At 38.1% G+C, this 19548-nt stretch overlaps 1 protein-coding gene across 1 annotated transcript in view; it reads left to right on the top strand.

Annotated features, from left to right (window-relative positions):
- ltbp1 (latent transforming growth factor beta binding protein 1) overlaps positions 1 to 19548 on the top strand; it is a 224468-nt gene that overhangs the window by 62379 nt on the left and 142541 nt on the right. Inside the window, 2 exon segments of the mRNA XM_028469012.1 lie at positions 17693 to 17884; positions 18023 to 18324. Coding sequence (XP_028324813.1) covers positions 17693 to 17884; positions 18023 to 18324 — 494 coding nt within the window.

Raw genomic sequence — 19548 nt, 5'->3', positions numbered from 1 at the left:
TGGGAATATTATGACAGCAGAACCTGGAACAAGACTGCAAAATGTTGCAACTATTTATTTTTTTTAAAATCTTATTTTAGTTCTCTTCTTAGGTCGTGTCGTGTTAGTGCACTTGTGGCATTATCAATTTTCAGTATGTGGAGTTCCTGTTCGTCCTGCACAACTAAGATATCTACACGTGTCCTGTTCTCAAAATACCAGTAATATGTTACACATTTGCAGCAGTAAAATGTCCCATTTCCATATGTTTTGGTTTATATGGGTTAATATACCTGTAATGTGTTTATATGCATGTTTATACCCTCAAAAGTACCTTGGAATACTGGGTTTTACTCGAACCCCTCATCATCACGTCTCTGCTGCACCTCAGCACTTTAACAACTCACTAATTTCACAATTTAAATACACTACAGTATTTTTACCTTTGTTTTTCTGTTTGTATGTTGTTTGCTTTATATTTAATAAAATGGTTTCTCCAACAGTTAAATCTACTCATTTATACTGTATATAATGCGCATGCAGGATGATGTGTAACAATAATCAGTAAAATTAGTTGTAAACACATTTTTTAGAACTAAATATAAAGTTATGCTGTGAACAGAAAAAAAGGAAGACATGCCAGATAATTCTAAACTTTAGAATATAATACAATCATAACTTTTAATCATAAATATGATTCTTCTCAAAATGAAAACCTTTGATATCTTTGTAACACAATTTCTAAGCTTCCAGTGAATAATTTACAAATAAAAAAAAGTTCACTGATGGTAACATTGAGAGCTCAAATGTCACCATCAGTGAACTTTTTTTTATTTGTAAAATATTCACTGGAAGCTTCTCTGATGGCGCGTGCAGTGGTTGTTGTTGTTATTATTATTGTATGAAGCCAATCCACATCATTGTTGTCCTGTCCTGTTAAAGTCTCTTTATACAAAGACTTAAAAACAATCTGAAATTAGTGATGATTCAAGTAAATCACCTTTATTTTGCATTATAACAATCTGTCCTTGAAACATATCATATAAACCTTCCTTAAATCTCTAAATTATTGAAACAATGAAAAACATCTTCTAAAAAATAAAATAACAGAACATTAAATAATCATTTAATATACATTTCAATAAATAAGTGCATCCCATGTTGACTCTGAGCTTTATTCTGTCTGTTGTCGGTGGAAGTGATGGGTCTAGACCAGATGATGGAAACTAGGGTCAGCTCATGGTTTTAATGTCCAGGGAGGGGCATGTCCACTCTACATGGACTTAAAGAAGAACAAATAAAAGAAGAGTTAGATAATGTCATGTTCATCAAAAGGAAAACTGAAAGTGATGGTGATAAATATGCTCAGATGGACTCACAGACACACACACATGAAGTTTAAACAAACACACAAATATTTAGTCTTAAACTGTCTCACACATTAAAAGCATCGATTTACACTTACATTAATGTACACAAAGACTAGCTCCACAAAAGCACAACGACGTTTATTGATCCAGAAATTAAACTGATCTTACCTTTATAGGCTCAGTTTCCTCCTTTGTTTTTAAATCCATTTGAACCTCCATTCATGGTGGTTTTTTATTGTCAGAGAGTCTTTCATTTTCGATAAATCCACCATTATTTGGTCTGTTTTAATCTCTCTTTTTTTTTCTCACTCACTTGGTTCTCTCTGTTCCTCGTGTCGATTTCGTCAAAACAAAGCAGCATCTTTAATGTTTCCGTTACGTGTGAGTAAAATTACCGCAATATACCGACACAGGCTGTAAAGATCAAATTCTTATCTTTCATAAACTGGTGGAATTTCTCCGATAGAGCAAATATGAGCAGAGTTACTGTCATTTAAATTAACGTAATGCGTTCAGGGGCCCTGGGAAACCCAGTCCGTTCCTATGATTCAGCCATGAAAAGAGCACGTGTCTGGGTAAACCTTGACTTATAGTTACCCTACGCAACATAAAATATGAAATTAACAGAATGTAATGTCAACAATAAACCCAGAGTCGCTTAATGATGACGTAATGCCATACGTGTGTCATAAATTAACGTGATGACGTGTTTGTCTGTGGGAACCGAGTTGAGCTGGTGATCATGTTCGTTCTACCGTGTCAGAAAAGAGACAGGGAGGGGGGGATTCCTGCTGTGAGCTTGGAACGGCCCGAGCTGGCAGTATGAGTACACCCTAACTCGTAAGTTGCTCTGCTGCAGCTCGCAGAGCTCTGTTTACGTACCTTTCTGAAAGGGACAACTTCCTAAATGTGGTTTACTTTTAAAACTACTTTCAACAACTCAGAGCTTCCCCATTTCAGCCTTAATGAAGGAAAAAGTCAAACGTGGCACAAAATGTTCATGTTGTGCGACTATTATGTAAGTTAAGGGTACCAAAACCTCAACATTTTTGCAATTTCTTTTTCAAAAATAGCTCAGTAGCACCCCCTTAAACTTGGGAAATTAGCAGCCCTTAGCGCACATTTGCACTAGACATCCCAAAATTTACAGACTTATAGAATCTATTAGGACGCACAAAAAAGTCTCCGAAAGCCATATTCTAAAGTCTGCTATTTTTATCCAAACATTATTTTTAATCGGATTTAATGGAATCACATTATAGCTTTTAGCTCCAAGAGGAATCATCATAGAGGCCTGAAACCTGTCAATAGGTCTTGAAAATATTTCTATATTTCACAAAGTGTGGGCGTGGCAAGTCTTCAACTCTGGTCGAGATTGCCATTTATAATATATTTGCTGTACATGGTCTTATTGATCTGAAACTTCACACAAATTATGACTTTACGACAACTAACAATTCTGACTGTAGACAGCGCATGGGATGTTTTTTCACAAAATTTCAAAAATTCATAAAAAATTGTAGGAAGGTCCAAGGATATGTCACACATGTTTGTTCTTGGCCAATAGTAATATTTCATATCACTGCTTTATGCAGGAAACACAATTTTACATGCTTAACGCACTAAATATAGCTTACCAACAACTTTGAATGGTCGAGATCAGACTAACGGTTGAATTTTTATGAATATTTTACAAACCATAAGTTCTCTGTGATCACTTCCTGTCTTCTTTTTGTTTGTTTTTTTTTGCAATATTTTATTTAAATTTTGGAATTGACATACAAAATAAACTCCAAAAAGACAACAAAAACAAATACAATAAAAAATAATAAACAAGGAAAAACAGACAAATGCTTTAATTTTGACACAGTGAGGCTAGTTAGTTTACAAATGCATACCTACATGGTCCAAATAAGGTTGCCAAATTTTTTATAAAAGTTTTGTATGACTTCCTCAGGCTGTATGTTATTTTTTCTAACAGCACACAACTGTTCATTTCTGTGTACCATTTGGTTAAAGGCAGGGGGAATCAGACTTCCATGTAACAGCAATGCATTTTCTAGCCATTGCCAGGGCTATTTAAAAAAAATGGTTTGGTATTCAGTGATGTTGATAGGTTTTAAATGTAGTGAGTCCCCGGGACCCACAGGTGGGAAATTCAATTGGTCCCCAATAAAAAAAAATATTTCTTTCTATTTTTTTTATTCTTTTATTTCTTAAATTGTAATGTTAAACTCTTTTAATGGTGGTATGATATGGCTATAATTAGCAGATATATTCATGTATGTTCAAAATGTATCTGAAATTAAACAAATACAATTAAAATGAAAACAAAATGGTGTCTGTTGTACAAAAATAAATTATCAATAAAAGTGCCGATTTTAGCACAAACAAAACATTCTCATCACCATGACAGTCAAAAAATAATTTGTCACCAAAATCTTCTTGTCTGAACATGAACTAAATCAAACGAACTGAGTCAATCACGGTGAAACTTATAGCACTTAACTTAACTAACAAAGTGGAAAGTCTGTTGAAAAAAATAAAATGATGCAGATATGTTTGTGGTGTATTGTAAGCAGCTAGTTTACTGGCTGATTGTTGTTGTAGCGGCTAAACTAGCATGTACTCAAGGCGATCGTGTCTGCGTTGAGTTAATGCGTAAAGGGGTCTGCTGACGGCTAGATTTCTTTTGCTAGTTACTGTGATTTTAAACATAAGTTGTTGTTTACAATGTATCGTACCAAGCAACATCACTGCTTACTACTAAGAAGTTTGTATCTTTGACTTAGGGCCCTATAAAATCCGTTTTATTTTTTCTCAAATTCTGTTTTATTTATTTCCAAATTCCATTTTATTTTTCCCCAAATTTTTTTTTTTATCATTTTTTAAAGAAAATGTTAGTTTTTAACTCCTGTGAGGAAACAAAATAAATACTAATACATAAACTCACAATTAAACAAAAATAAAGTAAAATACAATTAAAAGGTAGATATAAATTGTAGTGACATGGATTATTCTGACTGCTCCGTTTTAATTATTTATATGTCATATAAAGATGTATGAGAACAGCATTAATGTCACCCAATTTCCTCTCAGGGATCAATGATTTACTGAATCTGATCAGGTTTAATGATTCGGTTTTGATCAACTTAGTTTAAATTAACCTAATTCAAATGATCCTATCTTCTGTAGCACTGATGTGATGTTGTTCGAATGTAACATTCTAATAATGTTACTCCAACGGACTTTTATTTTGTAGACCGGAAGTTCCCAAACGTTTTTACTTGAGGTAGCTTGCTGACTGTGAATGTTTACCAATGAGGCACAGACAAAATGCTGGAATAAAAAGAACTAACAACATGGACTGACTTATTCTTAGGTAACCAGGCACAACAGTTCAAACACTGAGCAGGTGAAGATGATTTACGCTGATCACGTTTTCACGGAGCACCGCTGCGCTACACGAAGCACGGGCGGAGCTTTCAGGGGGAGGGCGGTGCACTTAATAAGCGGTCCCGGGAAACATTTTGAAATGAAATCCACGTTAACTGGCTAGTTGGCTAAACTCGCATGTACACAAGGGGATCATGTATGCGCTGAGTTAATGCGTAAAGGGGTCCGCTGACGGCTAGGTTTCTTTTGCTAGTTACTGTGATTTTAAACATAAGTTGTTCACAATGTGTTGTTTTTCATGGGAAAAATGAGGTGCATCCCTGGGACGCATGGATAGTGGATTTACTGCGTCCTTTTAGATTTTTATGCGTCAGGGACGCAGGACACGTACCTACTGTAGCAACAGCACTGGGTATTTGTTCAGAGGTTCCATTTTAACAAAATTTCCAATTAGACATAGTTCAGGATCCAGAGGTGTTGAGATCTTGGTCATGGTAGATAGAGTATTAAACAAATCCTGCTAAAAATGTCTAACTTTCACACATGACCAAGTACAATGTAAAAATGACCTGATTTCTGTTGCACATCGAAAGCATACATCAGACAGTTCAGGTTTAGATCTGTGAATTTTCTCCGGAGTCAGGTACAATTGATGAAGAAAGTTTTAATGGATAAGCCTATATAGTGAATTAGCTGTAGCAGATATGCTGTTCTGACATGAATCGGACCAAGGGTCTTCTTCAATGGAAATGTTTAAGTCCGATTTCCACCTTTCCTTAGATTTATACAGTGCCAGTTTAGGACATTCTTTTATCAACACAGAATACACTTTAGAAAGAAATTTACATGGTTCATGATTATGCAACAATTTTTCAAGAACAGTGAGATTAGGTAACACTATATTCTTGCCCAATGTGCTGACTAGAATATAGTGTCACATAGGGCTGGGCGATATATCGAATATACTCGATATATCGCAGCTTGTAGTCTGTGCGGTGTTGAAAATGACCATACCGTTAAACTCGCGGACTTTTTTTTTTTTTTTTTTTTTTTTTTTTTTTTTTTTTTTTTTTTTGAAATGTCATCTTAATGACAACATGCACAAAAGGGCACTATTTGTTTTAAGTATTGTAGTGGCATTATGTACAAAAAGTGCACTTTAATTTTGTGTTTTGAAATGCCATGTGAGTTGCATCCTGCACTAATGTCTTGTTTTGAAATGTCTCTGTGACAATTTTGCACAGAACGTGCACTTTCTGTTGACAATTTTATGTTTGAGCCACTCACTGTTTAATAAATACAGTTATGTCAACTTTGACTTAGTTGTGACATCCCCTTTTTTGCATGAAAGTTTAAAATTGGCATATATTAATGCAGTATGATCAAGAATGTTTTAATGTAGACATATAGAATCATCATACTGGTGTGATTTTGTGCATCAAAGTGTTAATTCAAGGGTAATGCAAAATATCGAGATATATATCGTGTATCGTGACATGGCCTAAAAATATCGCGGTATTTATAAAAGGCCATATCGCCCAGCCCTAGTGTCACATTGTTATTTTGTTATTTTGAAGATAACAAAAAAATTTGTTTGACAAGTTGTATTTGCCTTTCAGTTGTTCAAAAGACATCACAGTTATTTTCTCAAAGCAGTCCTCCAAGTTGTGAATTCCATTTTGATACCAGGCTTCCAAAATCTTGTTGTTAACAATCAATGGAATGTGCTGGTTTTGTTTCAACGGTGACTTTGGCGACAGACCGATTTTTTTGTCCAATACATTTATGTATGTCATACCATAATTTAATAAGATGGAATACAATTTGATCATCTGTTACTTTGAGAAATATTTTTAAGTCATTTTGCAGTTCAAATTGCATTTGAACTGCAAAATAATATTTTTGGAAATTGGGTAATTGAAGCCCTCCTGACTTGTAAACCCATGATAGTATTTCTAAAGACCTCCTGTCTACTTTACCATTCCATATGAATTGTCTTACAGCTTTGTTAAGACATTTAAAGAAAGCTTGTGGTAGAGGTTCAATTCAATTGAACTTTATTTATATAGCGTAAAATACAACAGTCATCTCAAAACGCTGAACAAAATATAAAGTCCATAGTAACAAAAAAAGAATCAAATTTAGCGACAGTGGGAAGAAAAACTCCCTCTTTTTTCTAGGAAGAAATCTCCAGTGGAACCAGGTTCAGAGGTGATAGCCATCTGCTTCGACTGGTTGGGTTAGTGAACAGAAGGGCAAACAGAATAGGATAAAAGGATATTCCATCCGAGTTTCCCAGACTAATTGAGCCGCGAACCATTGATCAGTCAATCTGGGTGTCCCAGACTAGTTGAGCCGCGAGCCATCGATCAGGAACCACCAGCTCCAGCATCAAGACATCTGAAACAGAAAAGAGAGCGGAGAGCGAGTAGAGGGCAAAGACTGCAGAAAAACATGATACACTCGTTCCTAGTAGTTAGGTTAACATTAAACGTCTTGCGGCATCCTCCATGCTCGGAAATGCTACCACTACAGACAAGGTTTTGTTTGTTGAGGACAGATTATTAACATGAATAAAGTGAGTTCTGTCTAATAAGTAGGATTTAAACCACGCTAGTTCTGTTTCTTTAATCCCTAAAACACTTTCCAGTCTCTGCAGCAGTAGATGATGATCCACTGCATTGAAGGCTGCACTGAGATCTAAGAGCACCAGAACTGAGATCAACCCTCAGGTATGGGAAGTGATTGGAAGAAATACTGCAACCTCGGCAAGATGTTCATTTTGATGCAGTTAATTCTTCCAATTAAAATAATAGGTAAGCTAGACCACTTTTGTTGGTCCTCCTCAATCTTTTTGATAAGTGGGTTATAATTCAGCTCATAGAGCTTTTTTAGGTTATTATCTACAGTTATGCCCAGATATTTTACACTTGTTGAAGTCCATTTAAATGTAGTGATACCTTAACACAGAGTGATCGGATGTTGTAAGTGGTATAACTTTTATCATAATTTACTTTGTATCCTGAGACAGTACCGTACAGATTAAGTGATTATTGTAGTTGAATAAGGGAATCGGATCGGTCTCTTATATATACATAACATAACGTCGTCAGCCAAAAAGTTAATTTTATGGGCTGTTTGACCAACCTTAAAGCCCTTTATGTTAGAATCGTGTGTTATCGCCTCTGCCAGAGGTTTGATAACTAGTACAAAAAGACCTGGAGATAGCGGGCAACCCTGACGGGACGATCTATTCAAAGAGAATTAGTAGTAATTCTTGCTTTAGGTTTACTAGTACAATGCCCGTCGGAAGTATGTATTCATATAGTGGGAGGAGCTTAAGTAGAGTTGTCAATTATGGTCAAATGAGTATGTGTTTGAAGGTTGGATGTACAAAGAGGTGTACATACTCTGTAGTGTTATAAAGGGGTTTTTTGTGGATGCAAAGTAAAATAGCGTGTGATTTCCCTGGCTTAATTCTATGAGATGTGTGCATGATGTGTGTGTGTGTGTGTGTGTGTGTGCGTGTGTGTGCGTGCGTGCGTGCGTGCGTGCGTGTGGAGCAAATATCTCCCGGACGTGGTGCCAGTTCGACTTGAAACTCTCGGTCGACGGGTTCAAAATACCCCGAGTGCGTGTATCTGTTATTTTGGAGTAATTTGGTAATTTCAAAATGTTTATTTTAATTTTATTTCACTTCTTGACGGCCCCGAAATGAAACCTATTCAACTTTTGACCTCAGGGTGTGAGGGGGCGCTAGCGCACCATCTGTTGAGAGATGACTTCCAGCATCCATTTTGAAGGCGAAACAGATGAACTGTGAATCAACTGCTATTTATCCATGTTCCAAATACCCCGAGTGTGTGCATCTGTTATTTTGGAGTAATTTGGTGACGCAAAACGGTCAAAACATTAATTTTATAATTACAGCTCCCTCGGTAAGAGCGCGCCACTTCTGGTTCCGGGTTCATGACGTCACCGTGTCGCAGCTGTTTGGGTTAAAAAAAAAGGGCGATATTAAAAAGGTTTTTGTACAGCTAAACGTCATTTAAATTAATATTTCATAGTTATTTAATATTATTCCCGTGATTCCAAACTTACTTTAAATCTCGGGTCACTTCCTCCTTCGTCTCCATGAGTGTGGGCGGTGCCTGTGCTGATGGTCATTACCTTATCGCAAACATTCTGCTTCTTCAGACAGAGGAATGTAACGTTTTTGTGAGCGGATGGGTCCACTATGATTATTGTTTGTTCTGCGCAACGGTGAGTGTTTCTTCTCATATTCTACTATGTGCTAAGAAGGACGCTAGCAGCTGCAATGTAAACAAACACACACATACACACACGGCTGATGCACGTGCGTGTGTGCACTACATCGGGATGTACATGGTGAACTCACACAGAGCCGTTGAGAAAGATTTTCGACTTTGGTGTTGCAAAACGTTTATTTTTTTGTGGTACTTTTGGGTCTCTCTTTTTTACACACACACACACACACACACACACACACACACACACACACACACACACACACACACACACACACACACACACACCTCACACACAGTATTATATTATTGTTATTGCTATTATATTATTCTTTTTTGTATTATTCTTTTATCTTATATTTACTGGTATTGTCATTGTATTATTATTATTGCTATTACCTTATTATTTTATGTTATTGTTTTTATTTTATTATAGTTACTGGATTTTCATTGTATTATTTTGTTATTATTGTATAATTTTGCTATTGTATTGAAGTTATTGCTATTCTTATTATTACCATCATATTCTTTTTCATTATTAATATATATTTTTTATTATTGTTACTGGTGTTCTCATTGTGTTATTAGCATTGCTATATTATCATTATATTACCTTATACTTATTTAATATTGTTTATTATAAATATTGTTTTTAGTACATTATTATTTTGTTATTGCAATTATTACCATTAATAATTGCAATATTAATTTTATTACTATTACTACTTTCACTATTAATATTATATCCCTATCAACATATTTATTATTATCAGGGCTCTACACAAACTTATCCAGTGGTGGCACTGGTGTGACAAACTTTCTCTGTTAGTCGAGGGGTTGTACAGCATAGACATACATGCTGATGAATAGTTGACTTAACTGGCTACCGTAGTTACCGTGTCTCTCTTAACAACATGCGATGGTGCATGTGTGATAGATAATGCACGGAGGAGATGGCTGGCACACACACACACACACACACCCTGATAATAATAAAGATGTTGATTGGGATATAATATCAATAGTGAAAGTAGTAATAGGAATAAAAGTAATGTTACAATATTAATTTTTAACTGTCGCCATTAAAACGATGTGCATGTTTAAATGGACTTTGCGGGGTTATAAAGGGCTTGACTGCTCCTGTGTGTGGTGCTCTGCTATGGATTAAAAAGCCTCACATGCTTTTGTTTTGCTTACGTGGTGAAAATATGAACATTTATAATGCTGTGTTCACGGATAAACATGCATGTTTACTTACCAGAATAGTACGTCCACAAACAATAATCATTGTGGACCCATCCGCTCACAAAAACATTACATTCCTCTGTCTGAAGAAGCAGAATGTTTGTGATAAAATCGGCTAACGACCATCAGCACAGCCACCGCCCACAGTCATGGAGACGAAGGAGGAAGTGATGTCTATGATTCAAGATTTAAAGAAAGTTCGGAATCACAGGAATAATATTAAATAACAATGAAATATTAACTTAAATGACTTCTAGCGGTACAAAAACTTTTTTAATATTGACCTTTTTTTTTTTTTTTAACCCAAACAAACTGCGACACGATGACGTCATGAACCCGGCACCGGAAGTAGCGCCCTCAATACCGCGCTCCTACCGAGGGAGCTGTGATTATAAAATAATAAAGGGTTCTTACTTAATCAATAAAGTTTTAGCCAAACCCAAATTTTGTCGAGACCTTAAACAAGTAGTACCATTTCAGCCTATCAAAGGCTTTCTCCACGTCTAACGCCACTGCCACAGTTGTCTCAGATTTTGATTTGGCTGTATGAATTATGTTAAACAATTTACACAAGTTGCCAGATGTACATTTCTTAATAAAGCCACTTTTATCTGGATTAATTATTTTTGGTAAAATATAACCACGTTTATTTGCTAATCGAATTGAATAACATTAACTGCCCTACTGTTTTCTTTTGCCTTCAATTGCCACGACAAAATGTTCTGTGCCTTCTCTCCCAACTCGTAATACCTTTGTTTAGTTTTCTAAATATCTCTTTCAGTTTTGCAAGTGTTTAATGTATGGTATTGGAGTTTTTCTGAATTAAAGATCGGTAAGTGTCAGTAGATCAATTTCTTTGAAAGTCTTTTTCCAATTGCAAAATATCTTTTTCTAGCTTTTCATTATTTCCTATATATTTCTTTTTTAGACCATTTGTATGAGAAATATATTGTCCCCTTAAATAAGCTTTTAATGTATCCCATAAGATAAAACAATTGGGAGAAGAAGCACTGTTAGTCTCACAGAAAAACTTAATTTGATCTCTTATAATTGCACAAAAGTCAGCTCTCTGAAGAAGAGTGGGGTTTAGACGCCATCTATAGGGTCTTCTGGGAACATCAGGAAACATTGGGGAATGGAGAGTGGGGGTGCGGATAATGGCGGGGGGCATTGAGGTTGGGGGTTGGGGTCGTTGGCGGGGCGCGCTGGGTCCTTGGCTCCTTGGGGTTTCTCAGGTGTGTATGTGGGGGAGGCGGTGGCCACCTCTTGGCTTGGGATCTTGGGGGCGTCTGGAGGGCTGCTCGGCCATGTGGGGGTGACCTGGGGCTACATGGCCCCTGCTCTTTTCTGCTGGCCTGGCTGCATCTCCGGGTCCGGGGCAGCGCTTGGGTTTGGGCTTGACCTTAGACACGTTGATCCCAAATACAGTACCTGTTTTAGGTATTACCACTCACCCCTTCCTTTTGTCTACAGGCACCACCATTATACCAAAGCTTCACACTTGTCACCCGACTGGCTTGATTACACAACACAATAAGCACAATATGCACACAATTACAACTTCACATCTCACTCTCACTTTAATATAATCAACTCTTTCCCACCCTTTCCATTTTCTACCTTGAGTTTCTCCTCCCTGTTCCCTTCCACCTCCCCCCACCCCATCACCCAAGTGTAACACTGCCCTCTATTTTTATTTACTCCCTTTAATAAAGTATTTCTTACCCTTCCTTAGGGAGGGCTGGTGATGGTCACAATTATGCAATAAAATAAATTCATTTATTTAATTGCAATAACAAAGCATGCATTGCTGTCTTAAAAAGATTGCACTTCTTGTAGTGTTGACCTTTGACAGCATGTGCAGACAGAGAAAAAAATAAGATGCTCTTAATGGCTGAGCAGTAGAAAGCTATTTTGACTGTGGATGTTGTTTGTGGTCCAGGAGAGGATGTCCATGATGTGGGTGCCTAGGAAATTTGTAGCTGTGCACTTTTTCAACTTAGTCACCGTTTATGGAGATGGTACTTGGAGAAGCAAAGTTATTTTGTAGGCATTGGAAACTTTGAATCTGACAGATTACCACTGTCATGTGGGGTTCCTCAGGGCTCTGTTCTTGGACCCCTTTTGTTTAGCCTTTATATGCTTCCTTTAGGACAAATTTTACAGAACTGTAAAGTTGATTATCAGAGCTACGCAGATAACACACAACTATATCTATCACTGAACCCAGATGACTATGTTCCCATCGAGGTGTTGTGTAATTGCTTTGAATAAGTGAACTGCTGGATGAGTGAAAACTTCCTTCAACTAAATCATGACAAGATGGATGTGATTGGTAACAAGGAAAAGAGGACTGCTGTCAGCGAGTATCTTGAGTCTCGATCTTTAAAAGCTGAAGACCAAGTCAAAAACCTTGGTGCTCTTATTGACTCAGAGCTGACATTCAGCAGTCAGATCAAATCTATCACAAAAACAGTCTTCTACTACCTAAAGAACATCTCCAGAGTGAATAGATTTAATGACTCAGAAATAGGGCTGGGATTAACGATTATTTTTTTAAACGATTATTGTAGCGATAATTTTTTTGATGCATCGATTAATTTAATGATTAATTTTTCCAGTTCGATTCGACTTGATTCGATTATTATCTCCCCATTAATTGACTAAAAGTAATTATATACATGTTGGTTTACATATCTAAAAGGAAAAAATAAAAAACATGAATTCCTTAACATTGTAATATTGTTCAAAATTCCAAAATAAAGATCAAGTTAGAATATAAAAGTACAAAATAATGTCTGAAGTAGCATTAAAATAAACTTTCCTTTTACCTTAACAATTTGTGTGTGTGCTTTTGTGCGTGCGTGCGTGTTGTCCTTTAGGAAGTTTAAGGGAAAAACTAAAAGTCAGACTGCAAAGGAAAAACTCCAATGCCTATGTGTACAGCAAAAATACATTGTGTTTAATTTACAAATCAGGATGGACTGCTAGGGTATCACAGTGGTATGTAAATGTGTTCTTTGCATGTGCGGCTACTGCTGCTGCTGCTGCTGCCAATGTCAGGGTTGGTGTTTCCTCTTTGTCCCGTTGATGCACTGCCGTCCGGTCACACCCGGGATAAAGGACGAGGGTTAAGGGGAAGAGCTACCTTTGACAAACGAGTGTGTGTCTTCACTGGCTTGCACTTTTGAAACTTGGAGGAGCTACTCGCGTGAGTTATTCTTAGGCGCCGCCATCTTTGTTTTGGTCGGACGACGCATCAGCGTGCAAAATCTTTACACTGGCTACCAGTCAGCCTCACAATAGACTTTAAAGTTCTGCTGCTGGTGTATAAATCTGTGAATGGTTTTGGTCCAGAATATACATCAGTGAGATGTTAGTCAGGTATGAACCCAGCAGGTCTCTCAGATCTATGGACACAGGTCAGATAGTGGAGCCCAGAGTTCACAGTAAACATGGTGATGCTGTGTTTAGTTGTTATGCTGCAAAGAAGTGGAACAAACTGCCAGCAGAGCTGAAGTCAGCATCCAATGTGAACATTTTTAAATCAAAGTTAAAGGCACTTTTTTCTCTACTGCGTATGATTTGAGAGGGAGATTTTCGGTCATGTTGTTGTTGATGGTTCTAAATGTTTTTACTGATTATTTTAAATGTTTTGTTGCCAACTTTAATGTTCTTATTGATTTTAAGCTGTTGTCTGTTGCACTTTTTGATCATGTAAAGCATATTGAGTTGCCTTGTGTATGAAATGCGCTATACAAATAAATTTGCCTTGCCTAAATGGATCAGGTCTGGTAGTTTTTCCAAGTCTTCAGGCTATGATTGTAGTAAATAACTTGTAATCAAAATTGAGTACACTGATAGCGCTCTGCAGTGAAATCATCGGAACCTAGCGATTTTCCCACCTTTAATGTTGAAGTAGCCTGATCAAGTTCTTGGGTTGTTATCAGCAAAATCAATTTCTCATTTTAAGAGTCAGACACCACTGGTAATTTGTTTTTAGGAACGCTTCATTTCCTATGTCATTGCGTGCTTGGGTTTGCACGTAAATAAAACATTACAAAGTTCTGATGAATTTTCTCAAGTTTGGTTTCAACTAACTTAGTTTGGTGATGTTTTAGTTTGTAGATTGTGTTATTCACAATCACGCACGACACACCTGCCACTACACCTAACTACTGAAAATATGTGTATATATGTGTTGCATTCTTCATTTGAAATGCTTTCCAGGCCTTTACTGCAGCCTCTTTCAGTTCTTGTTTGTTTCTGGGGATTTCTCCCTTCAGTCTCCTCTTTAGGAGCTAAAATGCATGCTCTATTGGGTTAAGGTCTGGTGATTGACTTGGCCATTCGAAGACCTTCCACTTTTTCTCCCTAAGGAAGTCCTTTGTTGTGTTGGCAGTGTGTTTTGGGTCATTGTCTTGTTGCATGATGAAGCTTCTCCCGATTAGTTTGGATGCATTTTTCTGTAAATTGCCAGACAAAATGGTTTTGTAGACTTCAGAATTTATTCTGCTGCTAACCATCATGAGTTACATCATCAATAAAGACTAGTGAGCCTGATCCAGAAGCAGCCATCCAAACCATCCTTTACATCCACCATGCTTCACAGATGAACTTGTGTGTTTTGGATCATAAGCAGATTTTTTCTTTTTCCGTACTTTGACCTTTCCATCACTTTGGTAGAGGTTAATCTTGGTCTCATCAGTCCATATAACTTTGTTCCAAAACTTCTGTGGCTCATCGCTGTACTTCTTTGCTAACTCCAATCCGGCCTTCTGATTTTTTTTTGCTGAGTGGTTTGCATCTTTTGGTATGGCTTCGATATTTTTTCTCTTGAAGTCGTCTTCGAACAGTGGATTGTGATACCTTCACCCTTGCCCTGTGGAGGTTGGCAGGGATGTCACTTACTGTTGTCTTTGTGTGTTTCTATACAGCTCTCACAATGTTTCTGTCATCAACTGCTGTTGATACCCTTGGCCGACCTGTCCGATGTCTGTTGCTCAGTACACCAGTAGTTTCTGTCTTTTTCAGGACATTCTGAATTGTTGTATTGGCTAAGCCCAATGTTTGTGCACTAGCTCTAATCTATTTTCCCTCTTCTCTCAGCTTCAAAATGGTTTGCTTTTCTCCCATAGACAACTCTCTGGTCTTCATGTTTGGTTAAAAGCAAATGCAGTTTTCACAGGTGAAACACAAAGCCAAAAACAACACCTGAGCAACTAGAAACACTCATCAGTCACTTGTTCCAATACTTTTGCTCACTTGAAAAGTGGGTGGGTTCAAACAAAAGATGTTCTGTCCTGAGTTGTTTAACACATCTATATGTAAATATCATGAAATAAAAGTGGGAATTCTGAACTTTTGTCTCATATTCATGTTTTGATCCAATACCCAAATGTCTTCAGTAGGAATTGACCTTGCCATTCCAATACTTTTGGAGGGGACTATTAATGCAATTTCCTATTATGGCATGCTAAATGGCGCCAGTCGAGAACACAAGCCATTATGGGTAATCATCACATATTGTTTAGGGATGGACAACCATCATGTGTGTCAAATATGAGGCAGTTTGAAGTTTGTATATGACGTATAGTTATAGGAGTTTTTCAAGTATGGTGTGCTAAATGGCGCCAGTCACGCCATGATTAAGGTGTTAGAGATACACAAATTCTTTCGATTATCTTTAATCTTCAGTGTCCTAGGTGTTCTGAATACATGTAAATCTGATGCGAATCCATTGAGAAATAGCCATGATACATCATTTAGAATGTAATGGCGAAGGATTTTCCAGTGACATTAGAGGGCCCTCCCACTTATCGCAGCCTGTTTTTTCTTCACCAGCGACCTGCTCCCATCTTATAAGATTCATCCAACACTATTTTGAAGTCAGTACGACATATTATATCATATCCGCTAGAGCTGTTAGCATTGGATTCCACTAAAAGCGGTGCTCCTCTGAGAACGCAAAGCATAATTTTCACATTGATTCTTTTTTTTTTTTCACATTGATTCTTGTTTGGGGCTGGACAGTCATCATGTGTATCAACTATGAGGCAGTTTGAACTTCATTTATTAGAGTTATTACGGCGTGCCATAGTTGCTAATAGTGAACATGACCGTAAATGCGCCAGTGAAAAACGCAAGGCATGATGGGAAATGTTTCAAGGCAGTCATGAATAGGCTTGGGCAAATGTCCGTTGTGTGAAATTTGAGGCTGATTGAAGTTTGTGTGTCAGAGTTTGAAATTGTGGCGTGCTTCAGAAATTAGCATTGCAACTTTGCAGCAGCCCCACGACCAAAGCGTTAGAGATACGCAAATTATTTTGATAATTTTTAATCTTCAGTGGCTCCTAAGTGTTTTGGTCAAGTTTGAAGAGAATCGGATGAAGCCCCTCAGACTTGTTTTCGCAAATGCGTTTCAGCATTTTTGACATAAGCTTTCACAAAGCGGGAGGATTGTTGGCAATATTTGGCACGTTTTCACAGACGGCTTCAGCCTGCCTTGTCAAGCTACGAGCTTGCCATTGACGATCTCATGGGGGATGCGTCCGCGGGCTGCGTGGACACCAACCTTGCCTAGGCTGCGGCCCGATTCACCGTCCGTCGCTCAGGAAATGAAACCCCACTCTACGCCAGCGGTCATGGCGATCTTGTTCTGGCCATCACCCCGTCCGACGTGCCTTCCAGGTACAGAGAAGGGAGGCGGGTTCAGTGTCTCTGGAGCGCCCGCGTTACCTTCGTTTGGGGAACCCCTGCACTAGGTCTCTAATAGAGCACACACTCACTCACATGAGAGCACCACTGCCCACTACAGTAGTGGATGTGCAATTGTACTTTACTTTAGTACAGCAAAAAATCACATCGCACCTTCCCAGGGGGGCACGCCTCACTATTTGAGAAGGGCTGCCTTATCCACATGTGGGGTTAATGGGCACAAGTGAATAACTTGGAATCTCAGCTGTCTACACCAAGAGATATTTTAAATTACAACTTTAACCAGTAACATGACTTTCAAATACATTTTATTTATGTAGCACCAAATACAACAATGGCATGGCCCTTATCATATATAATAGGTCATTTCTTAAAAGCTCAACATTTAAATTTTGGAAAGTTAAAGAAAGGACTGGACCCAGAAAAGACACTCATTTTATTAGCACCCTTGGTAACCCTTGCTCCACTGTGCCACACAAAACATTTGCTTTTAATTAAAAACCTAAATTTAATGCAAATAATTTGGACCCCCCTGTATGATACCCCTTGATGGTAAATATTAACCAATCAGAAAGATGGAAACCTGGGTTTTAAGTACTTATACTGGTAGTGGCGTAAGATGTATGACGTGTAACACAATGAAAGTTTAATACTGACAAATACTGGCTACTCTTTTTTAATTTTGTAGTATCAATATTTCTGTTCTTGTCCTCTCAGTGGTCTGTCACCTGCCATGTATGAATGGTGGCAAATGCAGTTCCAGAGACAAGTGCCAATGCCCTCCAAACTTTACTGGAAAATTTTGTCAGATGCCTCTTCAGAACGGCAACCAGGAGCCACTGGGAGGTTACACTCAGGTCCACTCTACGCACACTCTGCCTCTAACCTACAGTAGCAGCCGGAATCCAGGTGAGAAAAAAGTATTCTTGTGGCTGTCTGGGAGAAGAAATGTATGTGACACTGCCAGTTAACAGAATGTTGGACATTTAAAAAATAATTTGCAACCTGCTACATAGCAGTAACTATGCTGTTCAATATCTTTTTCAGAATTCGCCCCTGGCATCGTCAATATTCACATCAAACATCCACCAGAAGCGTCTGTCCAGGTCCACCAGGTGTCACAGGTTGACAATTACCAAACTGATGGGCACAAGCTCAAAGACTCCCAGTTAGGCTCATCTTCATCCACTAGCTACAGTTTCCACCACACTGAGAGCAGCCAGAAGATCCAGCACCATGGCTACAGCCTGGTCTATCCCGGTCAGCATGGCTACCAGATTCCTCAGCACCTGTCGGTCACCACCAAAAATACACTGGGGCGCTGTTTCCAGGAGACTGCAGGCAGTCAGGTACGCTGGCAAAGCATTTATATTTCAGCGTTATAGTCGTATATTGTAGAAAGAACAATATATATCTTATTTATTCAATTAATTAAACTTATTTCATGTATTTTTACTGGAGTCGTATATATACAGCCCATATATCATATGCTATGAGTATGCAGACCAGAGATGGAAATTAGCACTTGCCACCTGCTGAATAGAGGTGAATTTGTGTGCTGGTGGGTAAATTGAATCAGCTTGTCAGGCACTACATGTTCATTCCAGTCTAATCTGATCCAATTAATGTTAATAATTAATGTCATGAACAGGTTCAACAGAGTTTGACCCAATTGCAGGTCAGATGCACAAAATAGTGGGAAAGGCAGTCTGTTTTTGCATAAACAGAGTTTGGCTTACATGCACAGTCAGAAACGGGCTTCTCTGAAGACCACAAGACCCATACGGGCTGGGGTGTCATAATATACTCAAATGGGTCAGCAGACACAGACAGAGAGCAGGCACTCCAAGCGCTCTAAAAAGTTTTTTTGGTTTCTTTAAAACCTAATTATATTTTTTTCCCCCTAATAATGTGGGTGCTCCTGTCATGGCAGATTTTCAGCATCCAGCATTCTGTGATGATGAAGTCCAAGTCCAGATGGAAGCAATGTGAATCAAAGTAACAAAAGTTTATTTAAACAAAATAAATCAAAGGGTGATATATATACAGTATATATAGAACAAATTTGTAGGGAGGGTGGGATGAGTAGAGTTGGAGGAAATGATGGGAAAGGATGTGGTCTGAACCAGTGCATGATTAGCCCAGTGATGAGGAGGAAACGTGTTGTTCCCCTTAGGCTCGTCCTTCTCAGTTGTCCATAAAGGCTCACGAGGGCCCCTTTCTGTCGCTGTGTGGACATGGACCCAGTTAGTTTGTACTGCAACCTTCGGCTGGCCTTCGAAGGGGCTCATCCTTTTGTTTTGTTCGTTCATCATCGCTGGGGACATGCCAATGCATTGTTTTTGTCAAGGGAGGGCAGCATCCAAACATCTTTGACTCTCTTTTGTTGGTTGGTAGCTGTACAGAAGAAAAGAAAAGGCCAAAAGAAGGGGATGTTAGGGTTAGTTAACTAACTAATTGAATTGTTAGTATGACTTGGTATCAGCTCAGTTATAGCTCCAGGAAGGCAGAGACGGGTCAGAGGTCGATATCGGAGAGCCATTCAGATCCCAAAAAGATGCTGTTGCCTGCCA

This window comes from Gouania willdenowi, chromosome 15 (genome assembly GCF_900634775.1).
Source record: "Gouania willdenowi chromosome 15, fGouWil2.1, whole genome shotgun sequence".
Lineage (NCBI taxonomy): Eukaryota > Metazoa > Chordata > Actinopteri > Blenniiformes > Gobiesocidae > Gouania > Gouania willdenowi.
The sequence above is the reverse complement of the archived record's forward strand: the minus strand, read 5'-3'. Positions and strand labels throughout refer to the sequence as shown.